Here is a 21,747-nt window from a genome sequence, read left to right as displayed (position 1 = left end):
CAGTTGCATTAATTTGCCATGTTCCTTCCAGCCACAAGGTCTAGTACAGTTGTTCACCTTGTCTGAACCTCTTCTCCCTCTGTCCTCCCTAGGTTGCCTAGGTAACTCTACTCATCTACCAGATATAAGGTCACTTCTTCACAGAAGCCTTACCTGATCCCTGAGACTGCATCGAATCCACCTCTTCTACCCTGTCATAGTGCCATAATCTCAGTAGAAATTATCATCATTGATATTTATACACTTTGTTATATAATGGTTTGATTAACGTCTGTCGTGCCCACTAATCTGTTAATCCCATGAGGGCAGGGAATCTATTATTCTTACTATTTTATCCCCAAAGCCTTGTGCAGTGCCTGCCACATAGTAGGCACTCAGTAAAAGTTTGTTGAATAAACAAAGGCGTGAATAAATGAAGGTCACGATGACCCTCCCAAGGTCAAAATGGCAAGACTGAGAATGTAGCCAGGTATTCTTATTTCCGGTCCAGATTACTAGCCTTCTCAACAAAGAGGTTGTTCTGGATTGTTCTGAACTATTGGAACCAAAGCAACTTCAGTTCATCAAGTCCAATTTCTCAACCCTTCCATTTTCTGCAGATGCCATTTATTTAGCAAGGGGATGCTATAGGTGAGGTAAGTTTTCTTTTTTCCACAAAACATGTGCTATCTTTTTGCTCTATTTTGAAAGGGTATTATGATTAACCATACCACTATTTAAAACTTGTAAAGCTTCTTGAGATTCTAAGAAGAAATATAAGGTATGGGTCACAAAGAGCAATTTTGTCTCTTGCAATAGAATTTTCCGTTTAAAAAAATGTGATTAATTTGAAAGGCTGATAGCTCCAAAAGAGCATTCTGTTAGGTGGGATAATCATTATCATATTCCCAGCTGCTGTGTATATACCTTCTCTTAAAAGTGAAAAAAGGAGAAAGCCATTTTGCCGTGTGGAAGTGCCTTGTGTGTTCTATAACATCCAAATGAAATGTTCAGTGGTTGGAGGAGAGTCTGCTGTATTTAGGACAAATATCTTCACTGTTAACCCTGAAGAAGCCTGAAGATGTGATTCTCAAGGGTCTTTGTGCTGTGGATGAAAATGGAATCATTATTTTTGAGCCCCCCACCCCCGCTCACATCAATGACTCCCACCTGCAGCCGATCCACTGGTTATAAGTAGCCATGAATCGCCTTGCAGATTGTAGGCAGGGTAAACAACCAGGGCCAGGCAAAACCAAACTCCTGGTAAGCTCTATTAGCTCTTTCTGTGTGTTTCATTTCCATTTCACACCTTGGGGTGGGATACAATCTCTACTTACACTGGTGTGGTGTGTGTCTGTCTCAGACCTGTGTGTAAGGTGCATCTTTCAGTTCGGGGTGTATATTTGTTTCTTTTCTCTCTCTTTTTTTTTTTAAGACTGCTGTCTTAACACTTAAAGTAATTTAAGATTGGTTGTTTTTTCTTTTTTTGTTGTTATTGTTAAGAATTGCAGTTTCTTTGGAGACAACAAAGTGCAATTTTTTTCAGATGAAAAGGCATACTCACTTTCTAGGTTGTATTCATAATTGCTTTGTTTATCACTGTATAACATTCTCCTTATCATGGACTCCTTTAAGCTAATAATTGGTTTTAGGGGGGTTCATTAAGAAATGAATGTGGAAAAAAAGAGGGCTGCAAAATTCAGGTGAACCAATATACTATTTCTTCTTCCTTGTCTCCCTTTAAAAATGTTTCCTCTTTCTCTTTTCTACTTTTGCCCTCCCTTCTCCTCTCTCCCCCTCCTCTATATCTCTCTCCCTGGCCATTGACATTTCCCTGGTCCTTCCTTTCACTCAGCTTCCTTCCACAATGCCCAAAGCACTCCTGCTGCTGGCTGTTGCCCTGGTGCAACTTGGGCTTGTGCATGGAGCCGTGTTGAGAAACGAAGAAAAATAGAAGCCCCTCAACAATCCTAGAAACCGAGATCTGGTAAGAACAGCCACTGGGACATGCCAAGCTGCAGGGTGAAATTGGCATCTCCTTGGAGTTATGCACACTGCACTCTGCTAGAGCACGGTGGAGAGGAGGCTGCCAAGGGCTGAGAAGATTCCCCAGCAGGACCAGAGAAGAATTTTGCTAGCCTAGTGGCCAGTGTTCTAGCCAATTTACACTTGTTTCTGTACGGAGAAACAAATTTATATTTAGAAATGACCTTATACACACATAGCACATTACATTTGTAAATATTATATACACATTGACTTCATAGCCTTAATTTCTAATATATTGATATATACAGAATCAAGAGCGTACCAGGGAATTACGTTTTGCACAGCTTAGGTTGAACTGATAACAAAACAGATTCTCACATAACCAATACTTGCAAAGCTCCATTGCAAAAACTGAAAGTCGACCTGCATTCTTTTCAATTTGCTAGGCATTCTTTTCCACATAACGTTATCTAGGAAATAGAATTCAAAATACCAGTAAAACTTCTCTTTTAAAAATATGCCAAATACAGTAAACATGATGACATTACGATTTCAAAATATAGTTTTTCTAAAGAAAATGATGTGAAATATACCAATATAGGATTAAAACAATCAAAGAGCACTTTGCACAGCTTCTGTGTATTCACAGAATACACAGCTGAAAACCCCATGTCTGAGATGACTGGGATCTATCTCACCATCAATTGGAGAGGAGACACCTGAGCTCTGATCACGGTGGAGTTCGGTTTCATCTCTGACTTCAGTACTCAGAGATGGCCAATGAATCTTCTCACTGTGGGCTGTTAAATAATTGATATTCAAGAATGGTGAATTATCTTTGTTTAGAGTTGAAATGTCAGGTAGAAAGGAGGGGGAAGGGGAGAAGGAGCCACAGCTTGTGTTTCTGAGTTTTCCACCTCCTGCCTCCTGGGTTAGCTCTAAAGTCCATTTGGGGGGGAAATGAGAGGGGAAGAATACTCATCTTTGAGTATTTGGAGTGTTTAAATGATAAATGACATTGAACATTTTCTTTCTCTCTTCAGTTTTTCAGAACTCTTCAGGCATATTTTAAAGGAAGAGGTCTTGATCTTGGAATGTTTTCAAATATTTCCTCCATGAACGAGAATCCCAGACCTCTCTCTTTCCAATCAGAACTTATTGCTTCTGCATTTGCAGATTATGAAGAACAGAAAAACTCCTTCCCCAATTACCTCAAAGTCTGAATGTTTCTTCTGAGTGCAGGTAAAACTCATCCCTTTATTCCCAGCATCTATCTAAACATACAACTCAGTCATAAAGTCATAAAGAGGTTTAGAAAATATTTATTTGAAAAATGATTTTATTTCCTCATGTAAATAACTGCTCAGTTCTGATGATACTCATCACTGTTAATACTCTGATTTGGTTCATATATTTTACAGTCTGGTTTTAAAAAGAAATGACAGTTATGATTTTTAAAGCATAGTTTTCTGGGGAGAGATATATTAAAATAGTAGAACTATCACTCAATAGAATTATGAAATATAATTAAAAACCACATACTTATACCTATATCTTTTTACAGACCAAGTCATAGAGCTAAATTATGTGGAAAATTATCTGTAAAGAAATATATTGAGCTGTACAGTTGGATTAAATGGATAGTAAAAATTTTAAAGAATGGTTTCTTTTGGGAGAAAATATTAAGCATATATTTGAGCTTGAACTTCCTCATCTAGAGGGGGAGAAAGAGTAGAATATTAGTAAAGATGGCCCTTCATAGGAAAAAAATTTATGTCTAAGATTTGAATTTTACTATTCTTATTACTTTAGCATTCCTGTCAAATAAATACCTACCATTTAAAAAGGAACAGGTATGGTGCAGTCGAAGAAAATATACTATGATTCTAGTCTGTTAGCTTTTCATTTGGCTGAATAATAAAGGGAACCGGGGCTTCCCTGGTGGTGCAGTGGTTGAGAGTCCGCCTCCCGATGCAGGGGACACGGGTTCGTGCCCCGGTCCGGGAAGATCCCACATGCCGCGGAGCGGCTGGGCCCGTGAGCCATGGCCGCTGAGCCTGCGCGTCCGGAGCCTGCGTGTCCGGAGCCTGTGCTCCGCAACGGGAGAGGCCACAAGAGTGAGAGGCCCGCATACCGCAAAAAAAAAAATAAATTAAATAAATTAATAAATAAAGGGAACCGAATCATAATTAAAATCTACTCCCATTCTTTCATGGGCATAGGATGAAATTGTGAGGCAGCAAACCATTGTTGCACTTCATTATGATTGTGAAAGGATTTTGATGATTAGCTCTTTTAAATGGGATGATTTTTTAAAAATAATGATTGTTATTCTAAGAGGATGCAATTTACCATGTGGTATATGCACTTGAGAACTGTCCTACAATGAGAAAATAAAATAGAATAAACACAAGTATATTAATGAAGGAGCCCTTGACTATTTTTCACACTCAGGCCCTAGGGTAACAGACACTAAAACAGAATAATTGTTAATACCAAGTACCTATTTCAGTACGAGACAGTATTGCATACAAGTTGTTTGTAAGCCTTAGTTTATTCATCTATAAATTGCATATATGGATTTCTAATAAAAAGTATCAGAGAAAACATCAAATACATACTTTTGTGTGAGCATGAAACAAGGAAATATTTAAGAGCAGGAAAAAAGAGAAAGCACCCAGTTAGTGATATTGTAATATAATAATTATTCAACTTTGCAAAAGAAGCAAAGTTTCTGATTTGGAGAATATTTCATAAATACAAGCTCTCCTTTCCTAACAACTCTCATTAGGAAATGAAGACAAGAAGAGTTTTCACTGAACTATGTTGATCTTTGGGTCTTTGTGTTAATCTTCATTTTCCATTCGTTATAATGTTTTCTTTCAGAAGTCTGGTGGTTTTAAAACTACAGACGAAGCTTCTCATTAGAAAAATTGATTCATGGTCATGGCTAAACTTTTATGTGTTTTTTCCCTCCATTTTTGTTAATTTGTAATGATTTTATTCTACATTTTAGTCTACATAGCTCACACTATGTAAACAGCTTGAGCTTTGGGCCATACGTGACTTACGTGCATGGGTTTTTTTCTCAGTCAATAACCATAGATACCACTGTAGAGCACGGCATATATTGCAAGGATTACAGAAACACCATAAAGTCAAAAGAAATGATCTTCTAAATTATGTTTCCTTTAAGCTTGTCTTCTATGTTTCTTACCTTTTATCAATCTGTTTTTATTTGAAAGGGACATTGCTCATTTTTACTTTAGTTCATTATATGTAACAGGAATTTGGGTTTTAAATTTATCTTTTTCCTAAAAGGAAGATGCATTCCCATGGTCAGCATATGCTATTGAAAGATCTCACAGTCTTAGTTACATATCAAGGGAGAGTAAGTGATGAATATCCACAATTAAGTTGAAATGGAAGGCAAAGAAACGTGGGATTTTAGGAGTCTCTTGGGCATCTGGGAGATGTTCTCTGCCACGATGTTCAGAGGTAGACATTGTGCTACACCAGATATCCTAGCCATGCCTCACCTCTGGCTCTTCCACATACAACCTCAGGAAGGGAGAGGAGAAACAGGTGGATTTCCCTTCTTTCATAACCAACCCTCTTCCTCCACCCACCCCTCCCCAACTGAGGCTGTATCATTCTGATTCTCATATTCTCATCTGAAATAGCTACTTTTCTTTATGAAGAGCTGCATCATTTTCTCTGATTTCTGCAAAAGGAACACTGTACTAGAAGGAAACAGTGTAATCCTAAAAACACTAGTCTGTACATTCCAAAATAGTTTTCTGTGGCTTTTTTGTGGATGATTGATATTCAATATCAAGAATAAAATATTTATGCAAGAACAGATTCTATATCTGGTTCAATATGTTCTATTGTAATTAGTTGTATAAGTGTTTTCCCTGGAGGGTTGTGAGATATTTGTGAGCCAAGATCATATATAAGCCATTTTTATTTCTCCAGCACCTAGTACAATGCCTTGCATGTAGCAAGCACTCAATAAATACTTAATGAATTGAAATAAATGTGTGTTATTTTGCTATTAGTCAGACAGTAATGGAAGCTGCTTCTAGTTAATGCCAGACTTTTTTGTTTTACCATTTAAAAGATATGTTATTATTTATAATTATATTTTATGTTTGGCTGCGTTGGGTCTTCGTTGCTGCATGTGGGCTTTCTCTAGTTGCGGTGTGTGGGCTTCTCATTGCGGTGGCTTCTCTTGTTGCAGAGCACGGGCTCTAGGTGTGCGGGATTCAGGAGTTGTGACATGCAGGCTCAGTAGTTGTGGCTTGCAGGCTCTAGAGCTCAGGCTCAGTAGTTGTGGCGCACGGGTTTAGTTGTTCTGTGGCACGTGGGATCTTCCCGGACCAGGGCTCGAACTCATGTCCCCTGCATTGGCAGGCAGATTCTTAACCACTGCGCCACCAGGGAAGTCCTATAAGTAATTATTGATGAGCTATTCCTCATAAAAATAAGCCTGTTCAGATAAATGGTAGAGTGGTAGGGAGTGCTTCACCCCTGTCCAGTTCCACTCAAGTACCAGTGACTGGCTTTCCCTTTCCCTTTCACCACTCCTGCTCTGGTTGTCAAGAGCTCCACAAAGGGAATGTTTATTAGTTTTAAGGCCTCTGAAAAGGAAGGGCATCCACAGGGGACTTTTAGCTATGAGCTTGCAAAGTCTCAGTGCAGGACATGCATCCTTCTGCTGGAAAATTCCTCACAACTGGCAGGTAGCTGTTGATGGGAGGCCTACACTCCTCTAGACTAGAGTTTCTTATCAGTGATGGTATTGTCAGTTGGGGAAGGACAAGTCTTCGTGGTGACCATTTAGCACACCTGGTCCCCAGACAATGTATAGTGGTATATTAGTGATTTCCCCACCCCTGCGCTATTATTTTGACCACCAAAACCTCCCTATTCACATTTCTAAAAGGCCACTGGGGAAGCGATTTTGTCCTTGGCCGAGAACTGTCGTTAGGAAAACAGCAGAAGTGTAGTGTTTCCTGCAATGAAAATAAGTGTTCTGCAGGTGATCTAGGCTCCCAAGGGGTCTGTGGTCCTTCTCTGCATAGGTCCTTGACAGCCTCTCAACACTGACTCTGCTCCTCTTTGATGAGCATTCCATTCCCCATCCCTAGGACATGGCCTATTGTCCCCTATCCTGGGTCTAGTGTGGTCAAGAACTATTAAGGGTGTGAGATTTTACCTGATTTGCAAGCTACACACTGGGTGCTGCAATTTCACAGATCCTGGTGGGCCCTGAGACCAGTGGGTCTAAGGCAATAGACTTTATTATTCATGGCTCAGCAGGCAGCATGTGTTTTACATTCCTGTTGGTTCTCCTTGTCCCCCAAGTATCATGGGGGCCATGTGGAGGTGAGTCCAGGTGTTTACTGGGCACTAGTTGGTTTGTGCCACAGTTGAGGAACCCCAAACTTAGGAAATCCCCACTCTTACAAGGGGGCTACATGCCCAAACATGCCCAACCTTTGCCCCAGAGGGAAATATTATCATACTGGTCAGAAAACAAATCTGCCCTCTGTCCCAGAGGGAAACAATATCTCTATCTTTCAAGGCTGTTTGTTCTCCAGACATCCTTGAAAAGATAGTCCAGAGTGAAAGCAGTCACAAGTTTTTGCAAAAAAGTGAGAGAACCATGGGAAAATTGTCTCCCCAAAAGTGTCACACCCCATCCTGGCTCCTCCCCTTGAGGAAGGAGGGAGTCATTCCCTCCCTGTGTACTCTTCATGCTCTCGTCATGGTATAAATTCAATGTTCTGCTTTCTTCAGACATTCCATTTTGATTCTCAGAAATCAGTCTGAAAGTCTGAAAAGTTTCTTCTTGCTATTTTCATTACTGCTATAACAATTCCACTTCATCTCAAGGTAATGTGGATGCCTCTGACTCACCAGGGGACACATCACTTACAACAAAGTGGAGAAAAGAAAAGCAGAAAGATTCCAATTTCAAGACCTGTTGCTACATTCTGACCTGTAAAAAAAAAAACCAAAAAAACAAAACTGTCACATCATCAAGGTGTTCCACAGCAGAAAAAATGTTCTCCCACCCCTTGCTTCCTGCTGCAAATCTCTGCAATGTGAATCTATATCATCACAATTGTTATTCCCATATTCCAGGCAGCCAATAACAAACAAGCTAGTCTAAGCCATCTGGGTCTTAGGAGAACATTCTCCTTACCAGGTGACCAGATTTGCTCCTTTTGATTTCCTTCTTTTCTCCTAAGGACTAGAGACTCGACTTCCTCTCAAATGCAATTCCCTGACAGCCTGGAGAAATTCAGGGGGGAATTTACCTATTAGGGATTTCTGTGGATTACCTTATTCCAACCCACTCACCTAGCCTCCCATATTTTATACCCAGATAGGGCCCTGAGGATCCTTTATCATGAGAAAGGAATGACTTCCAGCTGGAGATTTTTTCTCTCACCTGGAAGTTCCCCTCTTACAGGTCCTGGCCCCTCATTCTCCCATCCAACTGTTGCTTTTCCTCATTTGGATTGTCATAAAGAGGCACCAATGGCCAAGCCAGGTGATAGGCTCCCTGTAACTTGTCCCTAACCTCAGCTGCACTGAGCTGCATTCCGTACCTCTTATCCCTTGCCCATTCCCAAGGCACTTTCAGTTCCATCCAGCTGAATTCATAAATGTGTTTTGAGCATAGATTACTAGCCTACAGAGGAAAGTTCACAAAGATGTATCAGGTAGTGCTGTTCTCAAGATGTTGACAGCTAGCTAGTGTCTTTAGAAGAGGACAGCAGAGAAATAGTTATAAGACAAGGTAAAATATAAACCACAGGAGTGTGTAGGAGCTGAAGAAGTGTTCCACTGAGGAGAGGCAGTATATCATATTAATTCCAAGTATGGGATTTGGAGTCAGATAGACCAGGGTTTGAATCTTGGCTCTACTACGTATTAGATTCAGAACGCTGGCATTAGGAATAACATAAAATAATAAAATATAATCCAAAAGGATTATTTTGAGATATGAATGTAATATGCATAAGACAGTACACAGCCTGTATAGTAAATGGGCAATAGTGTATGCTAATCATAGCAAATATTTGATTCTCTCTAAAAGTTTAACTGTTAAGAAAAGAAGAAAATTTGGGTGAGAATTAGAGGTGGGACGTGAAGTCTAGATGACCTAGTTACAGACTGAGAAGGAGTCTGAGGAAAGGGACAGCTTGAGGATTTGTGGAAGAGGGGAAAACTGATGGTGCCATTGATTGGAGGAGATGAGAGTTAAACCATAAATTGTGGGAGGACTTTAGCTTTCTGTGGCAGGGCAGAACTGGAAAGTGGAACGTGCACGTGGCAGAGGAAATGGTTAAATTAAGGAAAAAAATCACTACACCAATGATTAAATTAATTTTAAAAACAAACGTTCAAAAAAGAAATGGATTGAGAGTCAGAATTTTAATGGAGAATTGCGGGAAATGATGTAGATAAAGGAACATTTTCTTAAAGCACGTTTTTTTTTCCAACTCCTTAATAAGCTTAAACCGGAGGCCTGAGCCCGGCGGCAAGCGCGGCGACCCGGAGGGTCAAGCCGCTGTCCAGTCCGGGTCCTGCCCACGCCCACGTCGCCAGGAAGAGGCGGGGCCAGAAGTTCCTGCGGAACCCGAGCGCCGCGGTTGCGGCGCAGGCCGGGCAGTTTTCCCGGAAGGACTACGGGTCCTTGTTTTTAGCGCCTCGGCGTGGGGGTAGCGTCTGGGAGCTTCTGCTCTTCCGTTTCTCTGTTTCGGTTTCTGGAACTGCACATCAGATCCCCGCAGACATGTCGGGGTTCAGCCCGGAGCTCATCGACTATCTGGAAGGGAAGATCTCCTTTGAGGAGTTCGAAAGGCGGAGAGAAGAGAGAAAAACCCGTGAGAAGAAAGTGAGGAGATAATGGGCCAGGATGCTCCCTACTATCTCGTCTCCCTAAAACACTTAAGAGAGATGTGGGGGACCCAGTAACCCTGTTCGCGGTGATGGGGCGGGCCGGGTACTTCCAGCAGTTTCTTCCCCTTATTACCGAAACTCGGGTTCTCACCTCGTCCCTGTTCTAAGCTCCTCTTCAAAACATTTCACCCACCAAAAAGCTTTTGTCTCGGTGGTAACCACTTACCTTTTTTTCTGTTGCCAAATAGTGCATTTTTTATTTGAGGGTAGCATAACGCTGGTAGATTAAATGGGGGGCGTGGGGAGTAGAGTTTGGAGGCAGTATCTGGTTCTAGTCCTAGCTTTGCCACTGTCTTCTTGCGCAACTCACGTCTCTTCTTTAGGCCTCAGTGTCTGTTTCTAGACGGAGTGATTTGAGCTTCCATTTTTGAGGAGTCTCCCAATGGTGTGGTGTAATCTTCCACAGAAAAGAGTGAATTTTTTTGTCTGATAACAAAATCTCTGGGACATATTTTTTTAGACTTATGAGGAAATACGTGAACTTTCCATGTCTTCTCACTTGAAGTCCGAGGGAAAACAAAAGTAATTACACCTTTTGAGATTAGCTGTTGGAGTCCTTCCTAAATCATGCAACTAATAGGGCCCCATCTCTTCTCATTTAAAAAGCAAGGATACAACGTGTAGATTAATGAAATCATCAAGGTTTTAAAAATTATTTTTTACAAACGACTGATTCAGCCTGAAGGATGAGACCTAAGTACTATGAAATGCTTTGGCTATATTCAAATTTAGATTCCACATAGTATGTATGTGTTCAGAGCTCAAGTCATAGAAATAGAGAATGAGGCAGATGCTGTATTCTCAACTGGGGAGTGCTAAATGTGCACTTGATTTTGGAATCATTAATTAATTTTCAATCTCAGAGTCTTCAGGAAAAAGGCAAGTCATCAGCTGAGGAAAATCCAAATGACTCTGCAGTTCCATCATCATCAGGAGTTGACTGTACCAAATCTCAGGACGAAGATGTCAATGAAGGTATGTTAAGATCCCTACCTTAAATGCATTAAATGTTAAGGGTACCTAATAGTTTAGTGAAAGCATTATTATTATTTTTTTCCTGCAGTGGTGTTCTGTCATTGATACCTGGCTTATTAGGAGCATAGTACTTGGTGTGTAAGAGGTGCTCAATAAATATTTGTTGAATTATTGATTATGATGATGGTTAGTTTAGTGGGTTATGTTTGTGGAGAAGTGTTTCAGATCGACATCAGCGTTTGTTTGGGAGCCATTTAGAGTCATTATTCTTTAAATTGACCCTCTCACTTGATTACTAATTCTTCTAGACTATACTCCCCCAAATTGTAATGAATTATACTTCTATACAAAGTGGCTTCCAAACCACTTTTTTAATTATGGGAGATAAGATAGAAATGTCAGAGTGGAAGGCCAGTTGGCTCCATATGGGACCTCACACACACAAGAGGTATCTTGGTATGTTACCTCATGCCAGGATCCAGTCCTCAGCTCTGCATGACCGGCTATTACATTTGGTTGCTGCACCCAGAGTAATTAAACTCATGAGAGCCTAAGTGATGAATTATTATGCAAATCTATTAATTTCTGGTGATTGATACACCTTTTTAGTGATCAGAATACTGATGATAGTTCATGGTATCCATTTACCCATGTCAGGTAACCTGGGATACTGAACTATCAGTTAGAATTTAGCTTTGGGTGTAAGGTCTGACTGAGAACTTAATTAAACTTTCTAGTCCTAGTGGGTAGAAATAGAGGCTGGTTCTTTTCCCTCCAAACAAATAAGACTTGACACAGAGAAAACACTAGTAGGGTGGACAGAAAACGAACAGGCTTTGTTACTGCTTCCTTGGACCAAGTGGGGAAGAAAGGGTAAAGAGGAGAGAAAATTGGGGTTATATAGTTTCTTACCTTGCCAGGCAAGTGTGGTGAAAAATGGGGCTGAAATTGTTCTAAAACCTGTGAGTCCTTCCTTATCTGCTCAGAGTAGGAGCTGCTCTTCCATCATCGCATCTTTGAGGTGCAACTGTAGTACCAGACACCATGGGGTGCCTGCCAGTTTTCTTACCTAAAGCTGCCCCTGAGAGGTGCCCATTAGGCCCTCCCTAAAAAAAGGTGGTTAGTTGAATCCCATTCTAGCTCCCCATGAGCAGTCAGGCATACTAGCCTCAGCTCAAGTAATCCCATCAGTCCTTTTAAGATATTAAACTCCCAATTTCCCAGGAAGGTATTGTCCCAGAACTTTACCAAGACCTTTGGTAACTGTGAACATGTATTCAGAGCAGAGGAAGGGGTCAGTTTTGAACAGGTAAAGTCTGCTAATTGGAATATATGGCCACTAGAGTCATTGTCTTTTTCCTCCTATACATTGGTGAATTCCACTGCAAAATTCTTATTCTTGAGCACCAGGCAAATAGGGACTTCTTTTAATTTCATTTTCAGTTAATTGTTGATGATATAAAAATTGCAGTTAATTTTTGTATATAGACTTTGTATCCAGGAACCTTGCTAATTCATGAATTCTGACAGTTTTTATGCAAAGATTGTTTTGGATATTCTATGTATATAATCATGTCATCTGTGAATGACAGTTTTATTTCTTCCTTAATCTTTATGTCTTTTATTTCTCTTCCCTTATTACATTAGCTAGGACCTCCAGGACATCCAGTAAAATATTGAAAGGAGCGGTGATATTAGGCATACTTGTCTCATTCCTGATGACTTTGAATAATTAACCGTTAACTGTGTTTGTGGAAAATTTTCTGTAGGTACTGTTTATTAAACTGAAGTATTCCCTTCCTTTTCTAGTTGACTTAAAATTTTAATTAGGAATAGGTGTTGGATTTTATCAAATGCTTCTCTGGGGGAATTCCCTGGCGGTCCAGTGGTTAGGACTAGGCGCTTTCACTGCCAGGGCCCAGGTATGATCCCTGGCTGGGGAACTAAGATCCCACAAGCCATGCAGCATGACCAAAAAAGAAAAAAAAAATGCTTCTCTGTATCAAGATGATCATATGACTTTTCTTTTTTTTTTTTCTGTACTGTAATAAATTTTATTGATTTATTTTACACCGTTTTTTCATATTTACTTTGGGTGTTTAGAATTCTTGAAGATGATCATTATGACTTAATAATAATAATTACTATTTGTTGCTCAGAACATGTGGGTTTTTTTCATTCTCTTCTTCCTTAAGTATATTGACTATCTCATTTATCCAGCATCTTTGGGATTTGAGGTATTTCACATAAGTGAATAAGCTTAAGGATTTTTGAATATATATATATTTAAAATTTTAACTGTTGTAGCTTTTCTAAAATATGCTACTTGTCTCTGCTTTAACAGAAAATTGGCTTCTCAGCTTAACTTTTCCCTTTTTTTTTGTTTTTTTTTGTTTGTTTGTTTTTGCGGTACGCGGGCCTCTCACTGTTGTGGCCTCTCCCGTTGCGGAGCACAGGCTCCGGACGCGCAGGCTCGGCGGCCATGGCTCACGGGCCCAGCTGCTCGCGGCATGTGGGATCTTCCCGGACCGGGACACGAACCCGCATCCCCTGCATTGGCAGGCGGACTCTCAACCACTGTGCCACCAGGGAAGCACCATCAGCTTAACTTTTCTTGATCATTCAAGATAATCATTATGAGGGCTTCCCTGGTGGCACAGTGGTTGGGAATCTGCCTGCCAATGCAGGGGACATGGGTTTGAGCCCTGGTCCGGGAAGATCCCACATGCTGTGGAGCAGTTAGGCCCGTGCACCACAACTACTGAGCCTGCACTCTAGAGCCTGTGTGCCACAACTACTGAGCCTGCGTGCCACAACTACTGAAGCCCGTGCACCTAGAGCCCGTGCTCCACAACAAGAGAAGCCACCACAATGAGAAGACCTCGCACCACAGCGAAGAGTAGCCCCTATTCGATGCAACTAAAGAAAGCCTGCATGCAGCAATGAAGACCCAATGCAGCCAAAAATAAATAAATAAATACATACATACATTTATTTTAAAAAAAAGATAATCATTATGAACTTACAAAAATCATTTTACTGTAGTGATATCCTCAGATACAGATGAAATATGTCATGTTATTTTGTTCCTGAAATAATAATAGTATTTTAATTTTAATAATAGCATTTATTAAGCTCTTACTATATGCTGGGCATTTTTCTAAGTACATATATATAAAGACTCATCTCATCCTCAGAGTTACCCTATAAGGCAGACATTATTGCTCCCTTTTACAAATGAGCAAACTGAGGTACAGAGAGCTTCAGTAATTTGCCCAAGGTAACACAGCTGGTGATAGATGGAGATGAAGTTTGAAACCAGACAGCTTGGCTTTAGAGACCTCACCTTAAACCACTGTGCTATACCCACTGGTTATGTATCACCTTAAACTACTGTGCTACACCCCCTGGTTATGTACCACCTTAAACCACTGTTCTATACCTCCTAGTTATGTACCACCAGACTTTTTTAGTTCTTAGGTCTATGTCCTACAATTCTTTTATTTTTTTTTTCCTCTCTGCTTTTAACAATTACCGTGTGTGCTTCTGATTTCCCACTAATTTTGCCTGTATGTCTGGGTAAGGCCTAAAGGATGAGTCAGCACTTCCTGCAGAGTAAAATACATGGCTTTGTGTCAGCTTTCCTCTTTGGATTGTTTTTTTTGGGGAGTGTTCATTTGTCTGTGTTTTTTTTTCAAGTTTGGTATTGCTGGGGTAGAAATTTATATTCCAGAAAATACTGTTTGTTTTTTCTTGCAACTAGTAAGTATGCTGAAGCTTGCTTTTTTTTTCTTTTTCAACCTCAATGTCTTTGTCTTTAGGAGAAACATCAGATGGAGTCAGTAAGTCAGTTCACAAGGTCTTTGCTTCCATGCTTGGAGAGAATGAAGATGAGGAGGAGGAGGAGGACGAGGAGGAGGACGAGGAGGAGGAGACACCTGAGCAACCCACTGCAGGCGACGTGTTTGTATTAGAGATGGTTCTCAATCGTGAAACCAAGAAAATGATGAAAGTAAAGTGTTTCTTATTTTCGTATTTATAAATGGAATGTAAACATGTGATACAGAAATTGAAAAAGAATCTTTAAATTATACATATATTCTGAAGGAATTCAAACTGTAAGAAAGGAAACACTATGAGACAACTACTGTTACTGGTTTCTTATGTTTCATTTTAGAGATTTTTAAATGTAAAACTTTAATTATTGCATGTCTCAAAATGTACTGTCGTTTTGCTATTAAAAGGTCCATATTGTAACTTGATATTCTTTTAACCAAGTTCATTCTGAGTAGATAAGTTTGAAAGGAGAATCTTCAGTAGATTGCGTCATAAATCTCCTGACATATAAATCCATTTTATAGCATCCAGTTCCACATTTGTTCTAATTAGTAATTTAGTAATGCCTGACCAGTTTGATTTTTGCTTTCTTTAAATATTTTACTGTGATTTGAACTTGCTACTGTAGGAAAGTTTTGTTGGATTTGTTTTTTGTTTGCATCTAAATGTCATTTTTGTTCTGTACAGGAGAAAAGGCCTCGGAGTAAACTTCCCAGAGCTCTGAGAGGTCTCATGGGTGAAGCCAACATTCGCTTTGCTCGAGGAGAACGTGAAGAGGCGATATTGATGTGCATGGAAATCATAAGACAAGGTGTTTAATGTGGGAATTATTGACAATAGCAGTTTAATAGTCTGACTTGTTTTTTTTAATAAATGTATTTATTTTTGGCTTCATTGGGCCTTCGTTGCTGTGCGTGAGCTTTCTCTAGTTGCAGCGAGCAGGGGCTACTCTTCGTAGCGGTGTGCAGGCTTTCATTGCGGTGGCTTCTCTTGTTGCAGAGCATGGGCTCTAGGGCCCGTGTGGACTTTCGTTGTGGCATGTGGGCTTCAGTAGTTGTGGCGTGCGGGCTTAGTTGCCTCATTTGAACCTGTGTCCCCTGAATTAGCAGGTGTATTCTTTTTTTTTAGCAGGTGGTTTCTTAACCACTGCACCACCAGGGAAGCCCTAATAGTCTGACTTTTAAAACAAACGGAGGAGCACCTCACTGTGCTATTTGGAAAATATATTCAGAAGCTTGGAGGTGATTGTGATAACAGTGATTTACCACTTTTCACATTGAATAGGTATCATTGCCAAGAAAATGAAAATCGCAGAGTATGATTCAATGAAATATCATTAATATTTATTGAACTCTTACAGGCTTTTTTAAAATTTGTGTGTTTTTGAATGTTTCATTTTAGGAGCTTTAGGCTTTTATAGTATTAGTCTTTTTAAAATATGGCAAACAAATTATTTTAAAACCACTTTTGAAGAGTATTCTTTTATCTTCTATTTTCCAAATCAGACAGTGTTAGATTATTTTAATCTACTTTTTGATAAAAGACAGTATATACTTGTCATCTTTCCATTAAACTGCAAACCTCAGGCATACTGAAGGATATCTTCAGAAGTCACTTTTTGACTAATCACTTATATTTATTATTTTGCTCTCCTGATGTGTTGCCAAATGATGCCCTGCATAGTGGCAGGGATAGTTGTACTAGAGTGAACTTTCAATGTATCTTTTCAGTATTTTGGCATTTCCTTTCATTTAGTCTAGGATCCTTTTAGAAATCTTGTAAGATTCTTGGATTATTCATTAGAGTAATTTGAGGGCGCTGCTTTTCCTCTTTTACCCCATCAGAAATAAGATTAATCGAATTTTTTCCTTTAGGGTATTTTGTTTGGTCCCTACTTTCAGTATTATCTGTTCTTTTATTTGTTTATAATTGTTTATTTTGACAATTACCTTTGATTTTAATCCCTTGTGATCTTAGAACCTCAATTCAAAAACATTATTTCAGAAATGTGGATTAACCTTTCACTTTGATAATCTGGATTTAGGTGCTACTTATGTATCTTCTGTGCATTAATCCCATACTCCTTCGGTGTGGAAGCCGGATCATGAAGATTTAACCCCACTGATATGGCTGATGCTCATTAGGATGAACTTGCTGAGTTAGTGAGCCTTGTTTAGCCTTAGCAAAGGGGGATTTTCTTGAAGGGGGCATGGTAGAGAGTAGGGTTTTTCATGAAATTACACCTGCCTACAGAAAAGAGTATCTTAAAAATGTGAAAATATACTAAAGCAAATATAATCTGTTTATTCTTTTTTTATAAATAAATTTATTTTATTTATTTATTTTGGCTGCATTGGGTCTTCGTTGCTGTGTGCAGGCTTTCTCTAGTTGCGGCAAGCGTTGCGGTGTGCAGGCCTCTCATCGCAGTGGCTTCTCTTGTTGCGGAGCACGGGCTCTAGGCGCGCGGGCTTCCGTAGTTGTGGCTCGCGGGCTCTAGAGCACTGGCTCAGTAGTTTGTGGCGCCTGGGCTTAGTTGCTCTGCAGCATGTGGGATCTTCCCAGACCAGGGCTCGAACCCATGTCCCCTGCATTGGCATGTGGATTCTTAACCACTGTGCCACCAGGGAATCCCCTCTACTGTTTATTCTAAATTCCATTAAGTGGTTTGTATAATTCTGCTCAAGTTATTTAAAAAGTTTAAATATTAGAGAAAGGATCCATAGTGTGAAACGTGGAATTGACATCCATGTTTCAAGCCTCTTCCCTCAACCAATGGAATTTTTTTTTTCATATTCACTATAGCTCCTTTGGCTTATGAGCCATTTTCTACTCTTGCTATGATATATGAGGACCAAGGTGACATGGAGAAATCACTGCAGTTTGAGTTGATTGCTGCACATTTAAATCCCAGTGACACTGAAGAATGGGTTAGATTGGCAGAAATGTCCCTGGAACAAGACAATATTAAGCAGGCTATTTTTTGCTACACAAAAGGTAATAAAAGTGTTTTTCTCGTTTCCTTTGATAAAATGTTATATAATAGGTTTTTTGATCAATGTACTTGCTCTTCTGGAGTGATGTTAGCTGAAATATATTTGTTCCTTATATTCTGTTATACCAGAGGTAAGTATTTGGGTTCCCTGTATTTTCATGTTTATCAGCAACTTTCTTTATATTGTGAGCTAATATTTGCACAAAAGTTGGTTGAAGAACAGGACCTTCAGTTTCCCACCAAGATCAGTGTTGGTTCTAAGCTGTTCCTTGAGGGTTAATATTAGACTTCAGTGACCAAATGGAGATTAATATGGAGATTTCAGGTTCTATTTGGTCTTAGATCAAGCCTAGTCTAGAGTTCCTGTGAAGGTAGATTTATTCCAGAATAACCCACTTGGTTGTATTGGAGAATTAGTTTAGAGTGTTTAATAGATTTTCTGAAAAGAAGGTGGGTCACACCCAGGTACCATGAACCTCTTTTTATGATATTATTTATATTCCTTTTTTTGTTTTTAGCACTTAAATATGAACCTACTAATGTCCGTTATCTGTGGGAGCGATCAAGCCTTTATGAACAGATGGGAGATCACAAAATGGCAATGGATGGTTATAGGCGTATTTTAAACCTTTTGTCTCCGTCTGATGGAGAACGATTTATGCAATTGTCCAGAGATATGGCAAAGTAAGTTCAAAGTGAAATATATATAAATGCCCTCATTAATCATCTTATTTTAGAAATCAAAGCATATATTTGATGTGAATATACTTTTTATTGAGGTTCAGTGAAGTGTTTTGCTTCTTGTATTTCATATTGTGCTGAAATATAGAGGTTTTCCCTCCCCAGTACTTTTCTGTTTCCAAGTCAACTGTGTGATTGTTTAGAAAAATTTGGATATATGATTATCTTTCACATGCTCAGAAGTTTAAAAATGGAGCATGTTCTGAAAGGATGACTAGGTTCCCAGGTTTTCATAATTTAGTTGAAGTTAGGTACATTTGCAGTAATATTAAATTATTGCAAATGTGCTATTGAAATGTTTGTGCTCTGAGATCTTCTTTAATCATTTTATCTTGAGCCTGTACTAGAATAACATTTTTTTTTTTTTTTTTTTGCGGTATGTGGGCCTCTCACTGTTGTGGCCTCTCCCATTGCGGAGCACAGACTCCGGACACGCAGGCTCAACGGCCATGGCTCACAGGCCCAGCCACTCCACGGCATGTGGGATCCTCCCGCACCGGGGCACGAACCCGTGTCCCCTGCATCGGCAGGCGGGCTCTCAGCCACTGCGCCACCAGGGAAGCCCTAGAATAACATTTTAAGATGAAAATTTTTCTTTAGATTTGGCACATGCTACTGACTATGGTATATATTTTATTCTAAAATATGCCCAACTACATTCTCTTCTCTGATATGCTGTGCAGCAAAACAAAGCAGGGAACATTCTGGCTACATAATGCCTTGTATGCTTTCTCTTCTAGGATGTCTACTATTTCAGCCTAGGATTAACCATGTTAATCTATGATCTGGGTATTTTAGGTTAACCCTGTTAATTCCATGGCGATTGTCATGAAGATGCTTAGCCGTGAGATCACTCACTGTGCTTCAGAGATGGGCTATGTAGGAATACTGGAAGTGTTTTTAGGAAATTTGTTGAGGGGAGGCAACCCTTCCTTAATTGATCCCTGATGTATATGATGAACTTTGAGGATCTTCCCAGGTTACTTTCTTTTAGTCACATCTTTGGCTGTCATACTGGTTAGCCCAGTAGGCTTCTACTTTATGAATTGTTAGATGGCCTGTGAGAGTAAATTTGTTTTCCACTTGTATATTTAACCTTGTCAGGAAAGGGTGGTAATGAACAGTTCTGCCACTGCCATAGAAGTCTTTCCTACATGGAATTCTGTTACTATAACTTCTGATTGATTAGACTTTCTCTCAGTCCCTACTTTCCCTCCGGAAATAATTATTGAATATAAATTAGGTATTAGGTAGGCACTGTACAGGGCACCAGGAGATTCAGTATTGAATGAGTTTTACAATTTCCTGCTGTTTTGGAGCTTACATTCTAGTTGGGGGAGACAGGCAGTAAGCAAATAACAACTAAATATGTCGTATGTCAGATGTTGGTTAAGTGATATTAAGAAAGATGAAGCAGGGAAGAGAGATAAGTTGAGGAATAGGAGTGAGTTATTTTAAATAGGGGGATTAGAGAAGGACTTAATTCTTTGTGTTATGGTCATACTGACCTGAAAGTGAACTGAAGGAGATACGGGAATAGATATTAGGGAAGAGTATTATAGGCAAAGGAAATGGCAAGCACAAAGGTATGCTCAGGGAACAACATGGAAACTGAGGGTTTAGGGGGAGCACTGGAAGGGGTAATGTTAGAGAGGTATCAGGAAAAGATCCCTCGGCCCTTGTGGGTCATTATAAGGTCTCTGACTTTTAATCTGAATGAGTTTGGAAGCCATTGGAAGTTTTTGAGTAGAAGAGTGACTTGATCTGACTTAAATTTTAAATGCATCAATTTTGGCTGCTCTTTTGAGAATAGATTGAGTAATGGGAAGGATAGAGCAGGGGGGAACAGTTAGGAAATTATTGTAGTAATTCATGGAAGGGGTAATGTAGCTTGGACCAGGGTAAAAGCTGTAGGAGGTGGTAAGAAATAACCAGATTCTGGCTGTATTTTGGAGGCTGAGCTCTAAGGATTTTCTGATGTATTGGGTATGAGGGAAGGGGTGTGTGTGTGTGTCTGTGTGTGTGTGTGTGTGTGTGTGAGAGAGAGAGAGAGAGAGAGAGAGATGGGGGGGGCAGGAGGAGGGGAAACAGAAGGAGTTCTGAGAACTAAACCCTGAGGCACTACAGTGTTTGGAAGTCAGGAAGATGAGGAAGAAACAGCAGGGAGGCTGTAAGGAAATGGACAGTGAACTTGGAGGAAACTAGGAGAACATGATATTCTAGAATTTTTTACTGAAGGAAGCACTTCAAGGAGGAGGGATGACCATCTGTGTGAAATACTGCAAGTAGATCACATAAAATGAGGACTAAGTATGAACATTGGAGATGGGTTGGGGGAGTCTGGGGGATAGGCAGCTCTTTGGAGAAATTTACTAGGGGAGCAGAAGAATGGGGAGGTAATTGGAATGGGTTGTAGGGACAAGAGACAATTTTTAAGTTGGGAAAAATTACAGTATATTTGTATTCAGGTGGGAATGATCTACAACCAAGGGACATATTGAAGATTCATGAGAGAAGGGACAATTGCTTGATTGATATTCTTGAATAGATTGGAGGGAATGGGATCTAGTTGAGGGTTGGCCTTATGATAAAAGGAGAAGGCAGAAGATATGGCCATGGGTATGGGTAGGTAGTAGTAGGTAGATGTGTTGGGAGTATGTGGGATGTCTGATTTGATTCTCTTTGTAAAATAAGAAGTGAGGTCATCAGCTGAGAGTGAGGATGGGAGACTTGTGGGTTTGGAGAGGAGAAGATGTGAAATAGCTGTCTGGGTCCTTGAGGTCTTGCTACCCCACAGACCGGAAGCATTTGTATTACCTGAGAGCCTGTCACAAATGTAGAATCTCAACCCTGCCCCAGCACTACTGGATCAGAATATGCCTTTTTATAAGATTCCCAGTTGACTTGTGTGCACATTCAAGTTTGAGAAGTACTGGACTGGTAACTGTAGTAAGATTGCTGACCAGCACCATGGGCCCACTTGAGGCTAGTGGTCATTAATTTAGAGTTTAGTGAGCATGGGCAGCTGGGCAGCTGGTGGTGAAGGCATATTTGGATTAACTAGGGTTGGAGTTTTATCAGATGATTTTGTTAAAGGGAGAGAGGAGCAGGAGAAATGAGATGTGCAATGGAGTAATTATAATGTTGGATCACAGAGAAGGAGGAAACTGAGGACAGGAAGGGTGCAGAGACAGTGAAAAAATGGTAGGATCAATGCTTTGTAGATCCCATTGAGGTAGGAAAGTTGTTGGTAT

At 40.0% G+C, this 21,747-nt stretch overlaps 2 protein-coding genes across 5 annotated transcripts in view; both read left to right on the top strand.

The window, feature by feature from the left end:
* Nucleotides 1–1,801: 1,801 nt before the first annotated feature.
* On the top strand, nt 1,802–3,191 carry C7H2orf66 (chromosome 7 C2orf66 homolog). The gene is given in 2 exon segments (XM_033400334.2): nt 1,802–1,966; nt 3,012–3,191. Coding segments are annotated over 2 exon segments (300 nt in total). The 5' UTR covers nt 1,802–1,846.
* A 6,558-nt stretch (nt 3,192–9,749) lies between these two features.
* GTF3C3 (general transcription factor IIIC subunit 3) overlaps nt 9,750–21,747 on the top strand; it is a 30,648-nt gene continuing 18,650 nt past the window's right edge. For all 4 annotated transcript variants that reach the window (XM_049712138.1, XM_049712139.1, XM_049712137.1 and 1 more), the window contains exons 1-6: nt 9,750–9,883; nt 10,812–10,923; nt 14,745–14,935; nt 15,448–15,571; nt 17,563–17,754; nt 18,271–18,436. In XM_049712138.1, the coding sequence (XP_049568095.1) occupies nt 9,782–9,883; nt 10,812–10,923; nt 14,745–14,935; nt 15,448–15,571; nt 17,563–17,754; nt 18,271–18,436 (887 nt within the window). In that variant the 5' untranslated portion in view covers nt 9,750–9,781. The remainder of the gene's footprint in view (nt 9,884–10,811; nt 10,924–14,744; nt 14,936–15,447; nt 15,572–17,562; nt 17,755–18,270; nt 18,437–21,747) is intronic.

The sequence above is a fragment of the Orcinus orca genome, chromosome 7 (assembly GCF_937001465.1).
Source record: "Orcinus orca chromosome 7, mOrcOrc1.1, whole genome shotgun sequence".
In the NCBI taxonomy this organism is placed as follows: Eukaryota; Metazoa; Chordata; class Mammalia; order Artiodactyla; family Delphinidae; genus Orcinus; species Orcinus orca.
The sequence above is the reverse complement of the archived record's forward strand: the minus strand, read 5'-3'. Positions and strand labels throughout refer to the sequence as shown.